This window comes from Penicillium mononematosum (assembly GCF_028829835.1).
Source record: "Penicillium mononematosum strain IBT 11891 chromosome Unknown utg000003l:1.0-8172316.0:1.0-8177699.0, whole genome shotgun sequence".
NCBI lineage: Eukaryota > Fungi > Ascomycota > Eurotiomycetes > Eurotiales > Aspergillaceae > Penicillium > Penicillium mononematosum.
Genome location: NW_026643273.1, coordinates 1,878,172 through 1,896,763, shown reverse-complemented (window position 1 = coordinate 1,896,763; position 18,592 = coordinate 1,878,172). Strand labels below are relative to the sequence as shown.

Sequence of the window (18,592 nt, the reverse complement as noted above, 5' to 3'; positions counted from 1 at the left end):
CAATGCAGTTGCTATAGAAGATGCCTGATTGAGATTCCGACATAGTCAATGCATTATGGAGAGTATCAACGCCACCACTGGGTGGAATATCAATCTCCAGTACGTGGGTCACACAAACATTCCAATTTATCTGCGAGAGCTGCTATGAAGGTTTGCGTTTCATGCAGGCGTCTAGAGTAATATATAGGGAGTTATGAGTATCAGCCACAGGCTATTTTTGGGAGTGGAGTAAGCAACCGTAGAGGGTTGGACAGCCTAGGAGGGCCCCGAGGCACTCCATCACGTTCCTTCATGAATGTAATGTGCTTTATGATTTGGAAATCTACCTTACAGTCATTGCTCAAAGAGAATTGTGTGCTGTGAATGTTCATAGAGGTATATAGATAGTATGGTATTTAGCACCAGCATGGATGGTACCGTTGGGGCTCTGCGCGGAGGTCGATCCCCCGAGCCACGCCTAAAACGTACAACTTTATAAGTATGCTGTCTAAAACATGGCGCAGCAAATTAGTTCCTTGTATTGATTCTCTTGGACAATGAGGCATGTTAGTAATGTAATTAACGACTACCTACCTAGGTAAATTTCATCCAATGAGTCAGTATATTACCCGTAATAGAGTCCGCGTGTATGTACTACCCAGCAGGTACGGAGTACATCGGATGGCGAAGAACACCCGCAGAAATCCCTCAATACCGTCTCCACTCGATCTAGTACAGGCCTCCAACGATCAGGCGTTCAAGTAAATTGAAATTGGAATGTATTGTATACAATATATTATGCGTCCCCGGAGTGACATCACTCCTATTGACTCTATACTAAGACCACGGTAACGAAGAAACGGTTTGAACATATCATATTGTTTATAGTCCATAAGCCTCATCAAGATGTCCCTAGGTAGATCATTCATAGGGCTTTTGTAAGTGAAATGTAAAATCTTAGGCAACGTGTACTCTTGAAGAGAAGGTCAGCCGCAGGAAGTGCCCCCACGAGCCAGCCACAAAAGTGTTAGCGGTCTACACAGCCTCAAACCTAATCAGGTACTGTGTACTTGTTAATGCATAGTATTTGTAGTTGACTACCAAGTACTCAGTACTTGTCTGCCTCAGGGTTCATTTCTCCAGAGCCTCGACTCTCCAGTCCCCACCAAACATATCATCCCCTGCCCGGTTTCTGTTCACATTCACTCTCTTTGTGGTTTTTTTTAATTTTTTTTGCCTTGAATCTTAACGGTAAATGGTGGAAAATGGTATGAAACTCGTTCATTACCATCCACTTTCCGATCTTCACCACTCAGATACTTCCATCTCTTTGTCTTATTTTGTTCCTGCAACCGTTCCAAACTTCAGATGACCATTGAATCTCATCCACTCATTCCCCCGATCGTTATTTTAAAGGCCTGAGCCCCTGGGATCATTCAGGTGGATCTCGACAGATTTGAAGCTGAAACCACTCGTCAGCTTGCGCCACACTCGTGAGAAACGCCCCACACGCCCTGGTCTTCGCTCTCTTTCCCCCCCAACCTCGTCTGCTTGACATCTTTGATATATCCCGGTGGATGAAAGTTAGTCAGGTTCCATTCCCCTCATCCTCCTTACATTGTTCTAACATGACATCCAAAGTAGCTGTCGCCTTTGCTCGTCCACCCTTCGAGGCTGGCGCGAAACCTTCCTTCTCCATGGCGACATTGATGTCAAACAACGAGCCCATCGCCGTATCCAACTCCATATCTGGAAACTCTATTACTACCTCTGAACCCCTCTCTTTGTTTAAATCCCCCAAACCCGAAAGCCTGAGCTCGATTGCCAGCGCCGGCCTACACGTCTCGCGATCGCGAGATCAACTTCCTCCGATGACCAGCCCAACATCAGTACCGGCGGATCGGCCGGAGCATGAAAAGGACGCGGAACGAAACAGTTCGCAGGTGGCCCGGGAGGCCCTGGGTGCAAGCGAAAAGTCGCCAGGTGCCCCGATTCATGACCCTTCAGTCCATGCATCCCCCGAGAATATGCAAATCGACTCGCACGCGACCGACTCGCCGTCGGACCCGTACGGATCAAACGATCATCACCACAACTCACTAATGCATACCTCGACGGTAGCTAGCCCTGGTCCCATCGAGGAATCCGCTTCTCAGGATGGGGATCGACGGTCGCGCGATGACTCCGAGATCGACCACGATGGCAAATCATTCTCATATCCAATGCCCACGGGCAATATTAACGATCCACGTCGCGGACTGAGCCTACCGCATGCAGGCTACAACCGAGGCAGTCCCCGTTCTCCATCCGCGAAGAAACACCGCTGCCCATACTGCGCGACAGAATTTACGCGGCAACATAATCTCAAGAGTCATCTGCTCACACACAGTCAAGAAAAGCCTTTCGTTTGTCAAACCTGCCAGTCACGTTTCCGAAGACTACACGATTTAAAGCGCCATGCAAAGCTGCATACTGGGGAGCGACCACACATCTGCCCTAAATGCGGACGCCGCTTTGCCCGAGGTGATGCGCTCGCTCGGCATAATAAAGGACAGGGAGGCTGTGCGGGTCGACGCTCGAGTATGGGCAGCTTCGCGGCAGACGACGAGTATGGGGATGGTACGACCGGGGGACCGGACGACATGGATGGGTTGATGTACACAGCAGAGCCTGAGCGCATGGACGAAGAAGACGAGCGACGAATGACCATGCCGAGCATCCGCAAACACGAGGCAGATACAGTTGCTCGATCTGATTCAATTCACTCACGCCAGTCAAACACCTACCCGCCAATTGCCGCCGGTCGTCCCGGACACCTTTTCCCACCCCCTGCCAATCATGGTGGATCAGGCGCGTCAACATCAGCGTCGCAGTCTGCACACATGACTTTCCCCCCTGCGGGACTTACCTCGAGCTCGTCTATCTTCCCTTCCAACAATATTAGTGACAGCCCTAAGCCCCTGTCCCCGAATGCTCTTTCGTCGCAACATGATAGTGCACCGCCACATCGCGCACACTCCCCCGGTATGGGACAGTCCTTGCCACACCCGCAGTCCTCTTTCGGGCGAGCGAACCAATCTTCGAACCACGCACCGCCTACACTAGGTTTGCCCCTGCCACAGCCAGGTGCGCCCCAGCTGCCTCCGCCGCCCGGTATGACCTCCCCGGATGCTCGATTTGGCATGCAAGCCGCAACCAAGCACACTCCTTCACACAGCCACTCCAGTACCCACAGTCTATCTCATCACAAAGGATTCGATGGGCCAGATACCAATTCCAGTGAGGCTAGCCAAGTCGATAAGCTTTGGGCGTACGTGCGCACAATGCACGATGAGTTGACAGGATTGCGCACTGAAGTTGCCGCTTTGCGGGCGCACATTGCGTCGTCCAACTCAGTACCCCCGGCTCCGGTGGAAGTAAACTTGAATAATTCCGGACCACCGCGTTAATACGTTATTGGGTGTGGTTCTGCCTAGCGTGTACGATATGGCTGACCGTCAGCCACGTGAACTGATCTTTATGCCCTCCCCTCCTTCTCCTTTGTCCATACGCCTTGATTATCCCATCCTCCTTCGAGGGTCAACCTTGATGCCCTCATGATCACCACACCGACAGCCGCCGGCATTGGTGTTTTCTATGCCCCATTATTCTTTTCCTTTCTTTTTTTCTACCCCCTTTACCCCGGACTGATACCAGCCCGGGGAACTTTTCCGTTCTAGCCTACTTTATTCATACCTGGAGTGCGCTGCAAAGTGTCCTTTTTTCACCCCTTCTTTTTTTGGACAGCCAACGGAGTTTGGCGTGTCAAACAAAAATGGTCCGACCTGGACCCCTTGTGTCCTGTTGTCGATTCCATACTAAAGATGGAATCATGTGATTGTGTTTGGATATGTGCATGTTACGCTGGATTTGGAGTTCTTATTCGTAATGCTGCTATTCCCGACTTAGTGATAATATACTCTTGAACTTGTCAGATGAATTGGTACGATCGTTGATATGTAGACGTTTCCTCGTGGGGACACTTCCCTTATGATCCATGGATGTGCAACGGAGTAGCGCCAGTGTGAATAGCTTCTTGTTAGTAGCTCACAATACTAACCTAGTGCGTGCTTGAACCTTTCTTCCGTGATCTCAGCGGCTTGTTCAAAACAAAAAGAAAGCAAAAATAGCTAACCAAGACCGAAACTCGCGAGCAACCAGTACAATATAGAAACATTCCGAACTCCATCCATCTCAGACGTTCTGGGGACAAGAGAAAAAGAAAACAAATGAAAGAAGGGAACTAGATCACCACACTGTATCCTGCATCGATATGATCGGCGGCGACACTCAAGCAATAGTCTCTGTACCGCCCTGTTGCAGGGGCGTAACGGAAAAATCCGAGAACTCTATGGTCCTCTCCCCAAATCGCAGAACCGCAAACCCCATCAGCCAGATCAGAAGCAGCATCTTGGCCCATGTAGCTCCATTGCGTCTTGAACCATAACTAATGCGGCTCTTCAGGGTTGTCCGCCGGGACACGCATGAGATTCTCAGACATCCGCTGGCCTTCAGCAAGACCGGAGAATGGACTGTCAAAGAAAACCTGGTCATACTTTCTCGTCTCTCCAATCCGGACGAAATTTTGGAGTCGGAATGTACTGGATGGCGTCAGGGTATTCTCAAATGGTTCATTGACAAATTCCTCCCCTTCTTCGAGCTTAACCAACGCAACGTCCGTATGCGGCAACTTCCTGAGAAGTTTGCCAACCACTCTACCACCGGCATGAGGGTGGTGGACGTTTTCACCGAAAGGGAATCTGTGGGTAGCAACGGTCATAAACTCCGAGCCCAAATGGTCGCGAACAAGGATACCGGAAGACGAACGCATCGGCTCCCCGTTGGAGTTCGTGCCAGAGCTAATCATCACTCCCGGTCTTAGAGTGTCGTACTCAGACCTATCCGGTTGCGATATAGAAGCGTCTTGGAGTCGTTGAGCGAGTAGCGTACGGGGCCTATCCATATGGTGTGGTGTTCTGAAAGATAAAAGCAGCTGCAACTAGCAACAGAACGAGGGATCGATTTCAGAATGTCATCCATAACTTTCTCATCATGGTCGATTCGTTGTTCAAGGACAATAACGACAATGCGGCTCCACACCTGAATTTCGGTGATTGGGATGCCAGCTTGTTGGAAGAAATGGCGTACCATATCTGATATTGCGTCCAGAGAGCCATTCTTGTCTCGGAGGTCAAGGTGTTTTGAGAGATCAATACGGGAGCGACTCCGATACTCATAGGGAATGGCTGGACCGTCGTCATATGGGTCCTCTGTTAGATAGCAGGGGACACCTGCGACGCGTTTGGGCCATGGTTTGGGCGGCAGTGCTTGCACGCGGAAAATGAAAATCCTGTCATCAAATTCAACTTCTTGTGTTGTTGGGAAAAGTTCCATGAGTAAGTCGGTATAACGACGGACGGAAAACCCTTGTGGAGATTCACGAAGATCAAAGGGGAAAATGATTTTGCGAGAAAGAGGTCGCGCAGGTTCTACGATGGGTACTGGATGACAGTCAGGTGTACAGCGCCAGGGAACACCTGAGACAGAGGGTGAAGGTCGAGGCGGTTTGATATCTAAACTGACATTAGCTCTCGATTCTCTTGGCAAACCTGAAGGTCCACATATCTTTGCATCGAAACCAGAGGGGAGCACTGAGGGGCTGTGGTTGTGAGCTTATAGGCGAGACCAAAAGAAAGTCTTTCGAGAGGAGGGACTCTGGAGATGGGATGCTCTTGCGTTGGCGAGGTGAGGAAGCTGTCGGGCTCAGTTTTGGTGAGACGAGAACTAACTCGTGCAAAGAAGCTTTTCTTGCCATATTGCGAAGTGAAGCGAGATGTGAAGTGATGAAGGTGAAAGGTGATGAAGGTGATGAAGGTGATGGAAGAAGTGGAAGAAGTCGAAGAAGTGGACGAAAGTGATGAAAGTGAACCTTAGAAGATATGCGGCTTTTACCCCTTCCAAGGTTAGTTGGCTTGACTTACTTTCTCTTTGTTTGCCTAAGGTCGCATACACGTAGGTCAAATTATGTAGTACACGTTCGAGTTGCGCCTAAAATATATGTTCTTGACCACGTACGAGTAAAAGATCTTTCAATCCAAGCTAGTAGTATGAGAATTACACTAAACCACCTCAGAAAGTAGATGGACAGGATGTTTAACTGCCAATCATTGTCCCAGGACCATTGTGGATACACTGAATGATAGCATTGGATGCAATAATAGCATAAACCAGCGAATTTCATCGCGCAAATTATTGCGGAAATCAGAGATCGTCGCGCGCAAATTCTTCTTATAGATGCCACGTACAATATGCAGAGGGCGATCTCAGCACAAATCGAGGTTTTTGAGATGAATTACATCCTAATCAAGTAAAGTGTCAATCTGCTTTCCAAACAGGGTCTAGTCGTACACAAGGTGGCGGTGGTGCCAAGATCGAGCTGAGCTTGACACTACAACATATGTCGTACGCCGCGTTATCGAGTATCTATGACCACCAACCTGGTTGCTTGAGAGTTGTGCACTAAATACTCCACCTACCACTATTGGATTTTCTCTTTCATTCATTAAGAAATGCAAAATCAAAAAGCCGAGAGAGGCCCAAGGGGAAGATATGCCCGCACAATATGTCGCGGCTGTCGCTCAAGAAAGATTAAATGCATCATGCAGAACCGGGATGATCTCGGTCCCTTGGGTGTTCCACAACCTCAAGAAAAGGCTTGTGAACGATGTCGCAATCTGGATCTGGAATGCATTGTTGAGCGTACCTTTTTAGGACGCCCCGCAGCGAAGCGCCTTCGTGGCATGGCGGCTCAAGAGAATGATACCGTAATTAATGGGCCTATCACTTCTACGCTTTCCAGCGACGATATACAAGATCATCTATTCTCCGATGCAGCGGAGATTGGTCCCGATTGGCAGAAGGAGTTGCGAACGAAATTAGCTCCGCGTCCGACTAAAGAAGAGCGTTTCAAATCGATGATAGAGCCCCATTTTTTTCTTTCATCAATCTTGTCCAAAGATCAAGCATTTGGGAGTGATATAGCTCAACCCCCTTCAGGTTGGGACGCATCTCTTACAGAGCTCATTGACAACGACACTGCGGAGTCGCTTGAGAAGAGGTGAGTCCACATGATCCGACATCTCTCCCCTTGCCTAATTAGCTAGGATAGTTTGACTTGGCATCGCTTTTTTCATCCTTCAATGCCAAGATTGGTAGAACTTAGAAGCCGCCTACTCTCGAATGACTTCACGTCGATCAATTCTGCAACCAAGCTGCTCTTCGCGCTGCTCTGCTTGACTGCTCTAGACATTGACGAGGCCTTAGCCAAAAGCCACCCCTCTTTGAGTTCGAGTCTACGCCTTGCCGTGGCATTCGTCGGCCAAGAATTTATATTTTCGCCACCAACGCACCATGACACGGTCGTGGTTTGCCTATTTTTAGCAGACTACAAACCCACAGCTTTAGCTACGACACAAAGGGTCTTACATCGTGCCATTAAGTCTGAAATGTTTGTTCATCTAGCTCAAAGAATGGCAGAACGACTTGAAGAAAATTCGGAACAAGGAGGTACACTTCCATCTGAGTTGTATATTGTGGATGGTGCCCAGTTCGATTTTGGCTTTAGTCGAACGGTAGAGCGCTTGCAGCTTTTGCATTATGACACATTCCTGGATGGCTACCTTGCAAAATCACATTATGCTTTACGAAAAGCTCTTGCGAAGATGACGCCTGTTGTCGAGGTGTACCAGGTTGTTTTGAAATATCGGCAGTGCTCACCAAGAACTATCTTCCACATAAATTGGGCCATGTCAGTCTGCGTTCTATTGAACGCTGTGGCAAATTTAAAAGAAAGATGGAACAACCCCGGATCGCTGTTTGGGGAAATTGAAGAGGCTGAGAGGAGATGCGTTGAGCAACTGAAAACAAGTGGTGTCTTATTGGAGAAATCATCAGGCATGTTTGATTCGCAAGAGATAGAGGCTGCTCGCTCCATCTTAGAGCTGAGGTTCAATTCTATTATCGCTAGGATATGGGGCCTCGGGCTTTTATATGCCTCGGTCCTTAAAGTAAGGTCTTTGGAAGGCGGACTGAAATGGGACCACGAGATTGAGAGCTATGAAGCAATTCAAATCAGTGATCAAGTCGGAGGAAGCAGAGAAGATATGATCGCAGGCACACCAGAACCATTTGCTATGGCATTGAGTCAGCTTGGAATCAAGTATCCTAAAAGGCTAACAAGTCTTTTGGAGATCTTCATCGGGTGCACGGATTTGAGGCTTGCTGGCACAAGCTTTCGCCCTCCACTTCAACATGTTGCTCTGGAGGTTCTCACACATTGCAAAAATGTTGTTGAAAACAATCTTGTGCAGTTGAAGTGTTTTGGACAATTGAACCCGGAATTTGACAAACAGCTCGAGCTGTTTACCATATGCGCACAGCGATTTGATTCTATGGTTGCCGCGCCGTGGACATCAACCGACGTGGCATTTGCTAATGGCTGCGTCTATGCCGTGGGCAGTAAAATAATATCGGGCTTTTGCCAGGTGATGCAAACGGCGAAAGAAAACCTTTCGAGGCGAATTGAGAGACAGGAGAGTCAGCACGGAGAGGAGAGACAGGCAGGAGAGGCAGGAGAGGCAGGGGTGGGATTTCCGCCCATGTACTCAGACATGAGTGAAGGCACTTTCTTTGACTTGACTACTTCAACTGAAGCATGGAATATGTGGCCTTATCTTGGAGGATTCGACCCGCTTCCCAACCCACTGGAGCTTTATAACTGGATTGAAGGCCAGAACACCGATGTTGATCCTGGGAGTATCCTATTTCTATAAGAAAATATGTGCATAATCATTCAATTTCTGCTTCCATGTAACGTATAGAATTCAAATTCCTGCTGTGACATGATTGTGACAAGGGAATCATGGGCACCGAATCAAACATTTTCGGGTATAGAATGAGTAAAGCAAGCTGGTCTCCCACTGGATTACGAACACCGGACTAGCTGTAGGTCCATTCTGAACTTTCCCCGGCAGAGAAGTAGTGCGCAACGAGCGCGCAACTGACAAATGTTTCCCGTGAGGGCGTGTCGTCGATCCCGCGACAAGAAAATGCGCGACGAGCGCAACTTTTCCAAGGCGAAAATGCCACAACCAAAGTCTCATTCGACATACTCTCCTATTCCCATGTGATAATACGCGCAGATCACCAATAGATTTTACTACTAATAGTTGGCTTGATTATCCATATGCATATGGGAATATGGTACGGAGTATGTCGTTTTGGCAACGATAACGTAGAATTGTCTTAGCCCTATGTTGTACCTGCAAACCGCAGATCTATCCCACCCCTCTGTGCATAGACGCGGCAAAAAATTGCTTATTTGGATGTATTTCAAATTTAATAAATATTTGTAAGCGACGAATCAAAAACCAAAAGGGGACTGTGACAAGTAGATAAATTGGAGATCCTGATGTCAAGAGAATTCCGGCTCCCTTTCCATCCTACTCTTTCCATCCTGCCCTTTCCATCCTACTACATCTACCAGAAGGGCAAGTCAACATGGTTTTTCTTGTCAAAGCCCTTCGAACGGGTCTTGGCTTTGCGTCAGAAGCAATCCATGCAGTTCGAGATCGACCCTCGTCGAGGGATCAACCTAAAGCCATTCCTCCCAGCGATTCCTCGCTAGAAAACTTCGAGAACCCCAACTCTGCCAAGCCAGTTGCCACGGGCAGCACTTTTCCACCGTGCTCATCAGACTACCCAGAGAACGACACTGTCCCTCGAGGGCAGACAGTCAGTGCTGACGTCGGATCAGACTCTTGGTCAGATCATGTGGCTTATGCCAACCAGGACCAGTTATCGTGGCAGCTTGATGATATGATCGAGCGGTTGAGACAGCCAAATTCCGGCGAAGACTTGTATGCACTTCCATACGACGACACTCTGACTGGCTCGTATGATGAGACGGAGGACGAAGAGGAAAGAAAGCTCAAGCAGAGGGAAGCATTGGCTCGTGAGCTAGTTGAGATGGCGGGGCCCCCTCCCGAAAATCTACAGCGACTTCCATGTCCTGTCATTATTCCTCAGCGCCGTCCTAGAAACAAGGACCGCGGATTCGTACGTGCATATGCACCCATTCTCCAGGACTGCGGTATCGACCAAGAAATCTTTTTACAATTCTTGGAATACCTAGATGTCGTTAATCATGTTCGTACAAGCTACCGTTTCCCTGAGATTCCAAGCACTCACACTTTATATAGGCCTCTCCTTGGATTGAAGTGGTTTTCATCGCCGCTCAAATCACATCATCTCTCCCATTCCCGGCCGCTATGGCTGTAGGCATGGTCCTCTCTGTGATTGCCGGCACTGCCCGCGAATTACAAAAGCGAACTCGTGCAAATACCTTTCTTGAGATGGTCAACCGTGATTTGTTCATGCCTCGTGGGCTATTTGTTATGGTTATCGCATTCAAACCAGATGATCCTGCACAACAGGGACCACTGGCTAAAGCCACCAGCTCGCTCAAGAAAAGCATCTTTAAAAAGGACAAAGTAGACTTGAATAGGGCAGCCATGAAATGGAGCAACCCTGATGATGTAAACAGGTCGAACTTCGGAAAGAAACTGGACAATATCCGAGTGGAGAGCGGCGAGACAAGTTCTGAGCTCGAATTGCCGGAAACTGCGAGCCTAATCTACCCCCAGTTGGATCGGATTATTGCAGGTGGATACACAGAAGAGCGATCACAAGGAATTCTCGAAAAGTTCGGAGACGCCGGAGAGTGGGTCAATGACTATATGGATAGAAGGGCGATGGTGTTTTATGTGTGTTATTATCCCCAGTCTTGTTATAACATGCTAACGAGATGGGGAAAAAAGGAAGCAAAACACCCTGGGTCGCCAATGGTAGTGCCTTCTGAGCAGCGGAAACCAATGAAGTCACGCTTTAACGATCCAGATCATCCCGTGAACAGCGGATCGATAATTTCTCTCGTCACCGGCGGTTTTGTTCCTCTACCGGGTCCTGGCAAGTTGCTTGCTAAGAGGAATGAAGCGTTAGGGATCAATCGTCTTTTTGGTAAACCAGCGGATTCACAAGACGGCCGACTAGTCCCTAGCACAGGAAGAAATCACCTCAAGAAAGTTTTCTTGAAGAACGTCTTATACCTTGCGGTTGTCAACCTGCCTACCGAAGAAGAGGCTGAAATATCAAAGGCTCAATTTGAAAGCATGGTGCAGCAGAACAAGACCAATGTTCCAAATGAAGAGCCTAACAATACTCTTCAACAAGATTCTGCCTCAGATGTCAAATGTGATGGGATTTAGCTCTAGCTGCAGTAGGCTTTGAGTCGACACTGATATACCTACAACTTGCTTGAGATAATACAACAGATTTTACCAACAAGTCTGCCTTCAAGTCATGGTAATAAATTAGCCAGCGTAGAACGGAAGAGTGATGCCAAAGGAAAGTCTTGCTTTCACTCTGTTTACTTCAAAAGCAATTCATACAAAGAGGTCTACAAGGGATGTGTGACATTGCATGTATACTGTTTGCCTTGATCCATTTGCTATGTTGTATAGTGTGATTTTTTGATTCGTGCCAGGCCTGCTATTTAATCTCTCGGGACTTCTCATTTCTTTCTTCGTCCCTCTCCATATTTAGTATTCTCGTTGACTTGAACTTGCCTCACCACAGGATGCAGGAATCTACGCTGAACTAATCAAGGAAATCCAATGCCGAGGGACCCGTGATTGAAATAATCGAGTTGGCCCCCATAAAGCGGCTTATATTTCTAGTGCGCGCTCGTTGCGCACTACCACAGCCCCGGGAATTCAGCTTTTATGACCTCATGCGTAAGAATCAAGTCAGCCCAAACCGCATCAATATATGAAAAAATATGAAAAAAAGACATGGAAACTTCACCTTCTGCTTTGCGTCACTAATGGGGCTAAGCTCGCGGCCTTAGCTATCGTTGGCGGAGAGCGGAAAAATAATTGCGCATCCTACTGACGATCGGCTCAGGTAGTAACTAAACCCTAAGGCATGGAAAATGAAATTGTATATAAGACATTGATTCCATACTGTAGTTGATGATCCAACACGCTCATCAATCATGTTCTTCAAGGGTCTTTTGCTCCTTGCTGGAGCCCAGTCCGCTTTTGCTACTTGTAAATGTGTATGTCTTCTACAACTTGAATTATAACATCTTGGGAACTGACAGGATTTGAATAGACCCCAACTGACGAATGTTGGCCTTCTTTTTCTAAATGGAATGCCCTTAATATATCCGTTGATGGTCAACTTATAGCCAATCAGCCCATTGCTCAACCATGTTATCCCGGCCCGGGCCAGGATGCAGCGCTATGTCAAGATATCAGCCAGGAATGGACGAGTTCAAAGTTCCAAGAGGCCCAACCAGTCGGCTATACCTATCCAGTTGCTGTGACCTGTCCTCCGATCAATGCCTCGATCGCCGCTTACCCTCTCTGTCAACTGGGTGCCGTTCCAGTACACACTATCAATGCAACCAAAACAAGTGATGTCTCAACTGGCATCAAATTCGCCAAAGAGAATAATTTGCGGCTAGTGATTAAAAACACAGGCCACGATATCGTCCAAAGGTAAGAGAATTTGGTTCCTGTCGATTTGGAGTTTGCCTCATGTGCTAACGTTTTCTTGGGGCAGATCTCAAGGATATGGCAGCCTGATGATTTGGATCAAATACATCCAGGACGGGCTATCTTACCAAGCCCGTTATACTCCGTCAAACCATTCTTGTCCAGCAAATTGGACTGGAGGTGCCATCACTGTCGGTGGTGGATACATTTGGGGAGACGTATATGACTTTGCAGCCAAGCACAACTCTATCGCTGTTGGAGGTGATGATAGCGTAAGGGAACATTTATTTTAAAGCCATGGCTAGAATACAGGCTAATGATAACGCAGACTGTTGGGGTTATTGGAGGATATATCCAGGGCGCCGGTCATGGCCCGACTAGCCACGCCTTTGGATTGGCGACCGATCAGGTCCTCGAATACGTAGTCGTCTTGGCCTCAGGAAAGGTTGTGAAAACAAGCCCATGCCAATACCCCGACTTATTCACTGCCCTGCGTGGAGGAGGTGGTGGTACATACGGCGTTGTCGTATCCGCTACAATCAAAGCACATCCTACGCGTCCAGTCCTCGCGCATACTTTACTCATGACTCCAACGAAGGGCAACTTGAGCGATCTCGTGAATGCCACAGGCAATGTTTTATCGAAATATCCTATTCTTTCGGACCAAGGATTCGGAGGTATCGGGGAGTTGCTCAATATGAAAGGGAAAACCCTCTACGCACACACCTTCATCATGCTCCTCGACAACAACTCTTCCAGCACCATTGAGAGCACTAAGGAGTTTGTGAACAAGCACCTCGTGAATGATCTGCTTCCGTACAACGAGACAGCCCTTTACGTCTCCTCCTCCTTCAGTCATTACCCGACGTTCCAAGGATACTTCGGCTCTAAAAGTCACGCAGCCCAGGCTGGAGATAACCTCCTTATGATCTCTCGATTCTTCGACAAGAAGTCACTTGTCTCCCAGCAGGAAAGCTTATCTAATATGCTTTCCACTCTGTTTATCGAGACAGGCCCAGGGGCCCGTCCCTCTGGATCTGGACTGTCGCTGTCTCTCGATGGTGGTGGACGAGTCCTTCACCGGGAACCTTTCACATCCGTCAACCCAGCATGGCGCAAGACCTATGCTCTCTTGACGCATGTCGATCTCTATCCTCTCAATGCAGGCTCGCAAGGAGTCCAGGAAGTCAAGGACAAGGCTACCTACAAAAAGCTAAAGGCAATGGAGGATCTGACCCCCGGCATGGGAACGTATCTGAATGAAGCTGATGGATTTGATCCCCAATGGAAGGAGAATTGGTTTGGAGAGAACTACAATTGGCTCAAGTCTGTGAAGCACAAGTATGACCCTGAAGGCGTGTTTTGGTGCTGGCGATGTGTTGGAAATGAGGGATGGGAAGAAGTGAAGGGTGGTGCGACCTACGGACCCCTGTGTACCACTGACTAGGGATTTCGAAGAGGTCAGTGAGGTCTGCTATAACAATTTGCGCAGTACTGCTACAATATATTGTACATGTATTCGTACTATGCAGCAACTTTTGAAATACCTCGCAAGTCTAAGAATTAAAACAGTAACAGCATCCGTGCTATATGGAAGACTAGTGAGAAGTGAGGGCCATCAAAAAGTGATCGCAAAATAAACAATATTGTGGGGCAAAGTGCTCCTTTGGGTATGGACCGAGCGTGGACTGAGTGCTCAATAGATGCCCAGGTGGCTCTGATTAGTCTGAGTAGAGTGTCGCTGTTTCTCCCATCTATGTGAGCAAGCCTCACACTGGAAGTGTCGCCATATGGAGCCAGGGAACCAGGACCGTCATTCCGGGCGTCTGACACAGGTTGCCGCAAGGCACCATATAAGGGTCCTACTCGGTGTTAGCATTGACGACATTAATGACCCGCGCGCCGCTGATGATCTCATAGACGCAGGATGGTAGTCTAGTAAGTATCCTTCTCACTTTTCCCCTCCCTCTTGTCCTCAGAACGTCTGAGATGGATGGAGACTGGAATGTCCTTACTGGGTTTTCGTGGGTTTCGGTTTGGGTTAGCTACAGTCTTTGCTGTTTTTGCTACCACATATTTATTCAGAATTCAGAAAGCCCGTCAATGGCACCGGGCTTCTGCCGAGCTACCTCATATTCTACATAGATATCAAGACTTTATCTTTGATTAAAACCATAAACTTGAAGTAGGATAAAATATAACAAATGTTATGTGGATTGTAGCCCCGCGTCATAAGGGGCATCTTCACACCAATTGAGCCGAGGCACAAGATCGCCAAGGTACATGTATGGAGTACATATCTCGAACTGAAGAAACCCCTTCAAAGTTCTATCCTTCAACACTTTACGAAGTACATTTTTGACCATGTCTCCCACACTCCTGCAAGCGTCGGCTGCATCCTTTGTGTTGCTTTCCATTGGACACACGGTATTATTCCGAACTCAGAAACCCCCTTAAACCCCCATATTGATTGTTGCGTAGATCAAGGGCAGAGAATGGACAGCAGACCCTAGATTCAAAGCTATCAAAGGCACGAATTCATGGGCTTGCGGGACTCTAGGGTGGTACCAGGTACGTTCAACTTTGGCCTTTGTGGTCTTGTCTCGATATCAATCACGCCTGTTTTGCAGCATACTGACTATTCAATTCGGGCTTTCATTAACAGGGGAGTGGTCTTCTTCTACTGACTGGTAGGTTTTGTAGTGTCATTTTTCCTAGTCAAGTCCTAACCATAATCATCAACAGGTCTTCTTCACTGGCAATGGTCGCGAGATCCTACTCTCCTCCAGGACCCAGTGAACAAAGCCATGGCCGGAATCGCGAATTTGTTGCTCTGGGCTAGCTCTGTCTGGTATGCTAAGTATGGTATCAAGGATACTTCTATTGTGCTTGGTATATCTGCTGCGTTGCAGGCTTTCGGTGTTGGGAAGGCCTGCTTGTGAAATCATCACTGAGAGTATATGCTTCGGTGCTATTCAATGAGCTCGGGTGTTTTACAAAGAAACATATCCTGTTTTTGTACTTGTCTGCTTTTGAATTTTGAGGTTTTTGTATGTTGATCATAATCCACAGCCATTGAAATTACCACAAATGACACAGTAGAGTAATGTCGAGAAAGACACTCAACGGGCCCACAACAAGCTAACCCTCACCCATTTGAGAATCCTGCTCCAATCTCCTCTCTTCCCTCCGCTTGATAGCCCACCGAATAAACAATCCGACATCAGAAACAACAGCCCGGGGCACTCCACACAGCGTCCAGCTCCGCTGAACCCACTTAGGAATCCTTCCACCAGCCTCAGACGTCGTCAGCATAGTCCACCGAAGGTAACGCTCGGGAGGGGTGCTCAAATCCGCCGCAGACGATTGACTCGAAGCTGAGGGGCTAGGAGGCGGCACACGCTGAACCCGCTCGATACTGGCATAGTAAGCGAAGACCGCCCGCTGCGAAACGACGTCCATGATCTGTGCGTAGAGTCCGGCGTACGGGGAGCCCGGGATCATTGGCTTAGTCAAATAGAAAGGAATTTGCACGGTGATAAAGCCATGGCCTGGATTGGATTGGCTTGCTGGGTATGCGGTGGCGAAGGTCGCCGACATAGTCCAGGATATGAAGGCCCGGGGCCGGATTAGTGCGCTTGGACGGAAGGTGTGGACAATAAGATTGACTGGCCTTGGGTTTCAGTGCGCTGTCCTTGTGTGTGTGAGCTGTGCTCGGGGGTTTTTTATACATACGTTCGACCTCGAAATGCTTGTAGTTCATGTTTCCAACAGTAATTGGTTGGTTGAGATCCCATTGTCTCGGCTCGTTCCACTTCAGCAGTTGATTTACGCTCGTCACACTGGGTGTGTACTCCTTCTCGTGCTCGGCATGGTTGTATCGCAACCCGTCGTGGAATTCCCATAGGGAAACTGTCCCAGGCAGGCGATCAGAGTCTTGGTGGTCGCTTTGGCGACATACCCAGAATTCGTTTTTGGGATTTGAGCCCTCCTGGGGGGATTGCAGTGTTCGCCATCCCCGTGAAAGCTGCACCTTTGCCTTTGAAGGTGGAGAAGAGTGCAGCCTGCAGTCTGGTTTCAATGTGGACGGGAACTGGTTTAGAAGAGGCTGGGCTTCCACAAGGGTGTCGTGGATGAACTCCCGTAGATCTGGAGTATTGGCATCCCCTTGAAGATCTGGGTGACGAGGGAGGCTGGTGAACAGATGTGGCTCTAATTGGATTAGCGGCATGATGGATGGATGGATGGAGGAAAGAAGGCTTGGCGATGAAGAAAGCAGATACGTAGATGGAGAGATGGAGGGTAAAGAAAATGGAAGAAGTCAGGAAGCAAAATAAAAATTGACGAGATTATGCCTTTCTTATTTGTTTGCACAGGGTTAGATTATGTGAGAAATGGAAGGTTGCTGCTTTAGACGACTTCATGAACACAACTATCTTCTCGAATTGATCAATTTATCTGTCAAATAGGTCTATGATCTTATTGATAGATTTATACCGGCGCCACAATTTAGCCAAAGGATATAGGGACTATAGACAGCGGATCCCAGGTCCAACGCTGCCAGTCTCGAACATCTCCACCAGTCCCGCGCCTAGTGCTTCCTCTAGCACCCATCGAAAGCGCATACCGTATAGCTCTTTCCATTTCTTAGTCTTACCGGGTAGAACCCCTGCAAACTCGCCACGGACTCGCTTGGCTACATGGAAACTCTTGTCAGTCTCAACAGCACCATCCCAGCGATCTTTCATCAGACCCAGAGGGGCTTCACCAGAAGCGGATCGACGGAGAAGAGCGAGCAGATGCGCGCGACCTGAACCTAACAAACGGAGATATGTTCCCGTGTTAGGAAGAGACAAGAACAGAGTTGCCGCACGAGCCTGGGCAGCTGACTGTACAGGGCGCTCAGAACGCGAGATAGACTCGCTTCGACTCGCCGACGAAGTCGCCATTGGAGGTAGATTAGGAAGTGATGCAATACTTAATGTGCCCTGTGTGTAAGATGACGACGAGACAATAAAGCCAGCGCGGAGCAAGGCCCTGTACTCGTCCGTCGTGAAGACCCCCTGCGAGATCGCCGAGGAGGTCCCAACACGTTTCAGGATATCGAGGAATTTCTCTACAATCCCGTCAGTCCATGATTCTCAGAAAAACGCGGACTCGAAAACTCACCCTTGACTGGTGGTTCCAATGCAGGGCTTTCCTGCACCAGCTTATCCCAATCCTCTGCTAGCACCAAACAATCGCCCAGCCCTGCCGCATCATTGCCTCGACCCGGTATAATTAGTCGCCGAATCTGACCCGTCTGAATTTGTTCAACGATTTCCCTTTCCACCTGCGTCGGTGCCTCTAAAAGGGTATGGACATGGGCCACAGAAGCGAGTGGAGGCAAAGATCGGCGTAGATTGAGGACTTCTGCGATGCGTGTGCTGTTCATTCCCGCCCGTGTTGGAAGTTCTTCGAACATGCCATCGCGAATATATTGAATGGCTTGCAGCACATTCTGAACCGGTGCGGTCTCCGATATGAAATGAGACCCGCCTACATCTGGAAGCGGATCATCAAAATCTAGATCTGCAGTCGGTTTTGGGCCACCAGATGTAGGTTTGCGGCGCGCATGGGCGGCAAAGGGCGAGGCGCGGGGTTTGGGGGCAGAGGCTTTGCGTTTCTTGATACCAGATACCGGAGCGGAGGTAAGACGCAAGGTCATGGCATGAGTGAATGAACTTCAACATTCCAGAACGGAGGAGAAACCTTGGAATATTACCTCATATCAGGTGACCGATATTCCACCAATAAAAGTAAACCATTATAGTTCTGTAACTTCTGTAACTAAAATACCATACGGGAACATCCCGACCCTCCAGTGGGGTAAAACCGGTACGAGGCCGTAAGCTCATGTCAGGCGATGGATAAGTTGGTGTCTTTCCTTGGTTCCACGATATCTTGCTGGTCTGCAA

The 18,592-nt window shown here is 48.4% G+C and overlaps 8 protein-coding genes across 8 annotated transcripts; 5 read left to right on the top strand and 3 right to left on the bottom strand.

The window, feature by feature from the left end:
* Positions 1-1,607: 1,607 nt before the first annotated feature.
* Positions 1,608-3,428, top strand: N7519_005660 (C2H2 zinc finger protein; the record flags this gene model as incomplete). Its single annotated transcript, XM_057292436.1, has 1 exon — positions 1,608-3,428. One exon carries the CDS (start codon positions 1,608-1,610, stop codon positions 3,426-3,428), a length of 1,821 nt encoding a protein of 606 aa, XP_057147247.1.
* A 1,037-nt stretch (positions 3,429-4,465) lies between these two features.
* On the bottom strand, positions 4,466-5,412 carry N7519_005659 (uncharacterized protein; the record flags this gene model as incomplete). Its single annotated transcript, XM_057292435.1, has 2 exons — positions 4,466-4,941; positions 5,031-5,412. The coding sequence occupies 2 exons, from the start codon at positions 5,410-5,412 to the stop codon at positions 4,466-4,468; spliced, it is 858 nt and encodes a 285-aa protein (XP_057147246.1).
* A 1,265-nt stretch (positions 5,413-6,677) lies between these two features.
* N7519_005658 (uncharacterized protein) lies at positions 6,678-8,849 on the top strand (the record flags this gene model as incomplete). Its single annotated transcript, XM_057292434.1, has 2 exons — positions 6,678-7,135; positions 7,226-8,849. The coding sequence occupies 2 exons, from the start codon at positions 6,678-6,680 to the stop codon at positions 8,847-8,849; spliced, it is 2,082 nt and encodes a 693-aa protein (XP_057147245.1).
* Positions 8,850-9,576: 727 nt separating this feature from the next.
* On the top strand, positions 9,577-11,342 carry N7519_005657 (uncharacterized protein; the record flags this gene model as incomplete). The annotated part of the gene is made up of 3 exons (XM_057292433.1): positions 9,577-10,224; positions 10,278-10,841; positions 10,896-11,342. 3 exons carry the CDS (start codon positions 9,577-9,579, stop codon positions 11,340-11,342), a joined length of 1,659 nt encoding a protein of 552 aa, XP_057147244.1.
* Positions 11,343-12,130: 788 nt separating this feature from the next.
* N7519_005656 (FAD-dependent oxidoreductase) lies at positions 12,131-14,082 on the top strand (the record flags this gene model as incomplete). The annotated part of the gene is made up of 4 exons (XM_057292432.1): positions 12,131-12,193; positions 12,250-12,638; positions 12,703-12,907; positions 12,964-14,082. The coding sequence occupies 4 exons, from the start codon at positions 12,131-12,133 to the stop codon at positions 14,080-14,082; spliced, it is 1,776 nt and encodes a 591-aa protein (XP_057147243.1).
* A 917-nt stretch (positions 14,083-14,999) lies between these two features.
* N7519_005655 (uncharacterized protein) lies at positions 15,000-15,577 on the top strand (the record flags this gene model as incomplete). The annotated part of the gene is made up of 4 exons (XM_057292431.1): positions 15,000-15,062; positions 15,117-15,206; positions 15,301-15,325; positions 15,381-15,577. The coding sequence occupies 4 exons, from the start codon at positions 15,000-15,002 to the stop codon at positions 15,575-15,577; spliced, it is 375 nt and encodes a 124-aa protein (XP_057147242.1).
* A 199-nt stretch (positions 15,578-15,776) lies between these two features.
* N7519_005654 (SRPBCC family protein) lies at positions 15,777-16,866 on the bottom strand (the record flags this gene model as incomplete). Its single annotated transcript, XM_057292430.1, has 2 exons — positions 15,777-16,303; positions 16,371-16,866. 2 exons carry the CDS (start codon positions 16,864-16,866, stop codon positions 15,777-15,779), a joined length of 1,023 nt encoding a protein of 340 aa, XP_057147241.1.
* A 298-nt stretch (positions 16,867-17,164) lies between these two features.
* N7519_005653 (Stk19 family serine/threonine-protein kinase) lies at positions 17,165-18,342 on the bottom strand (the record flags this gene model as incomplete). Its single annotated transcript, XM_057292429.1, has 2 exons — positions 17,165-17,751; positions 17,805-18,342. The coding sequence occupies 2 exons, from the start codon at positions 18,340-18,342 to the stop codon at positions 17,165-17,167; spliced, it is 1,125 nt and encodes a 374-aa protein (XP_057147240.1).
* Between the last annotated feature and the right edge of the window lie 250 nt (positions 18,343-18,592).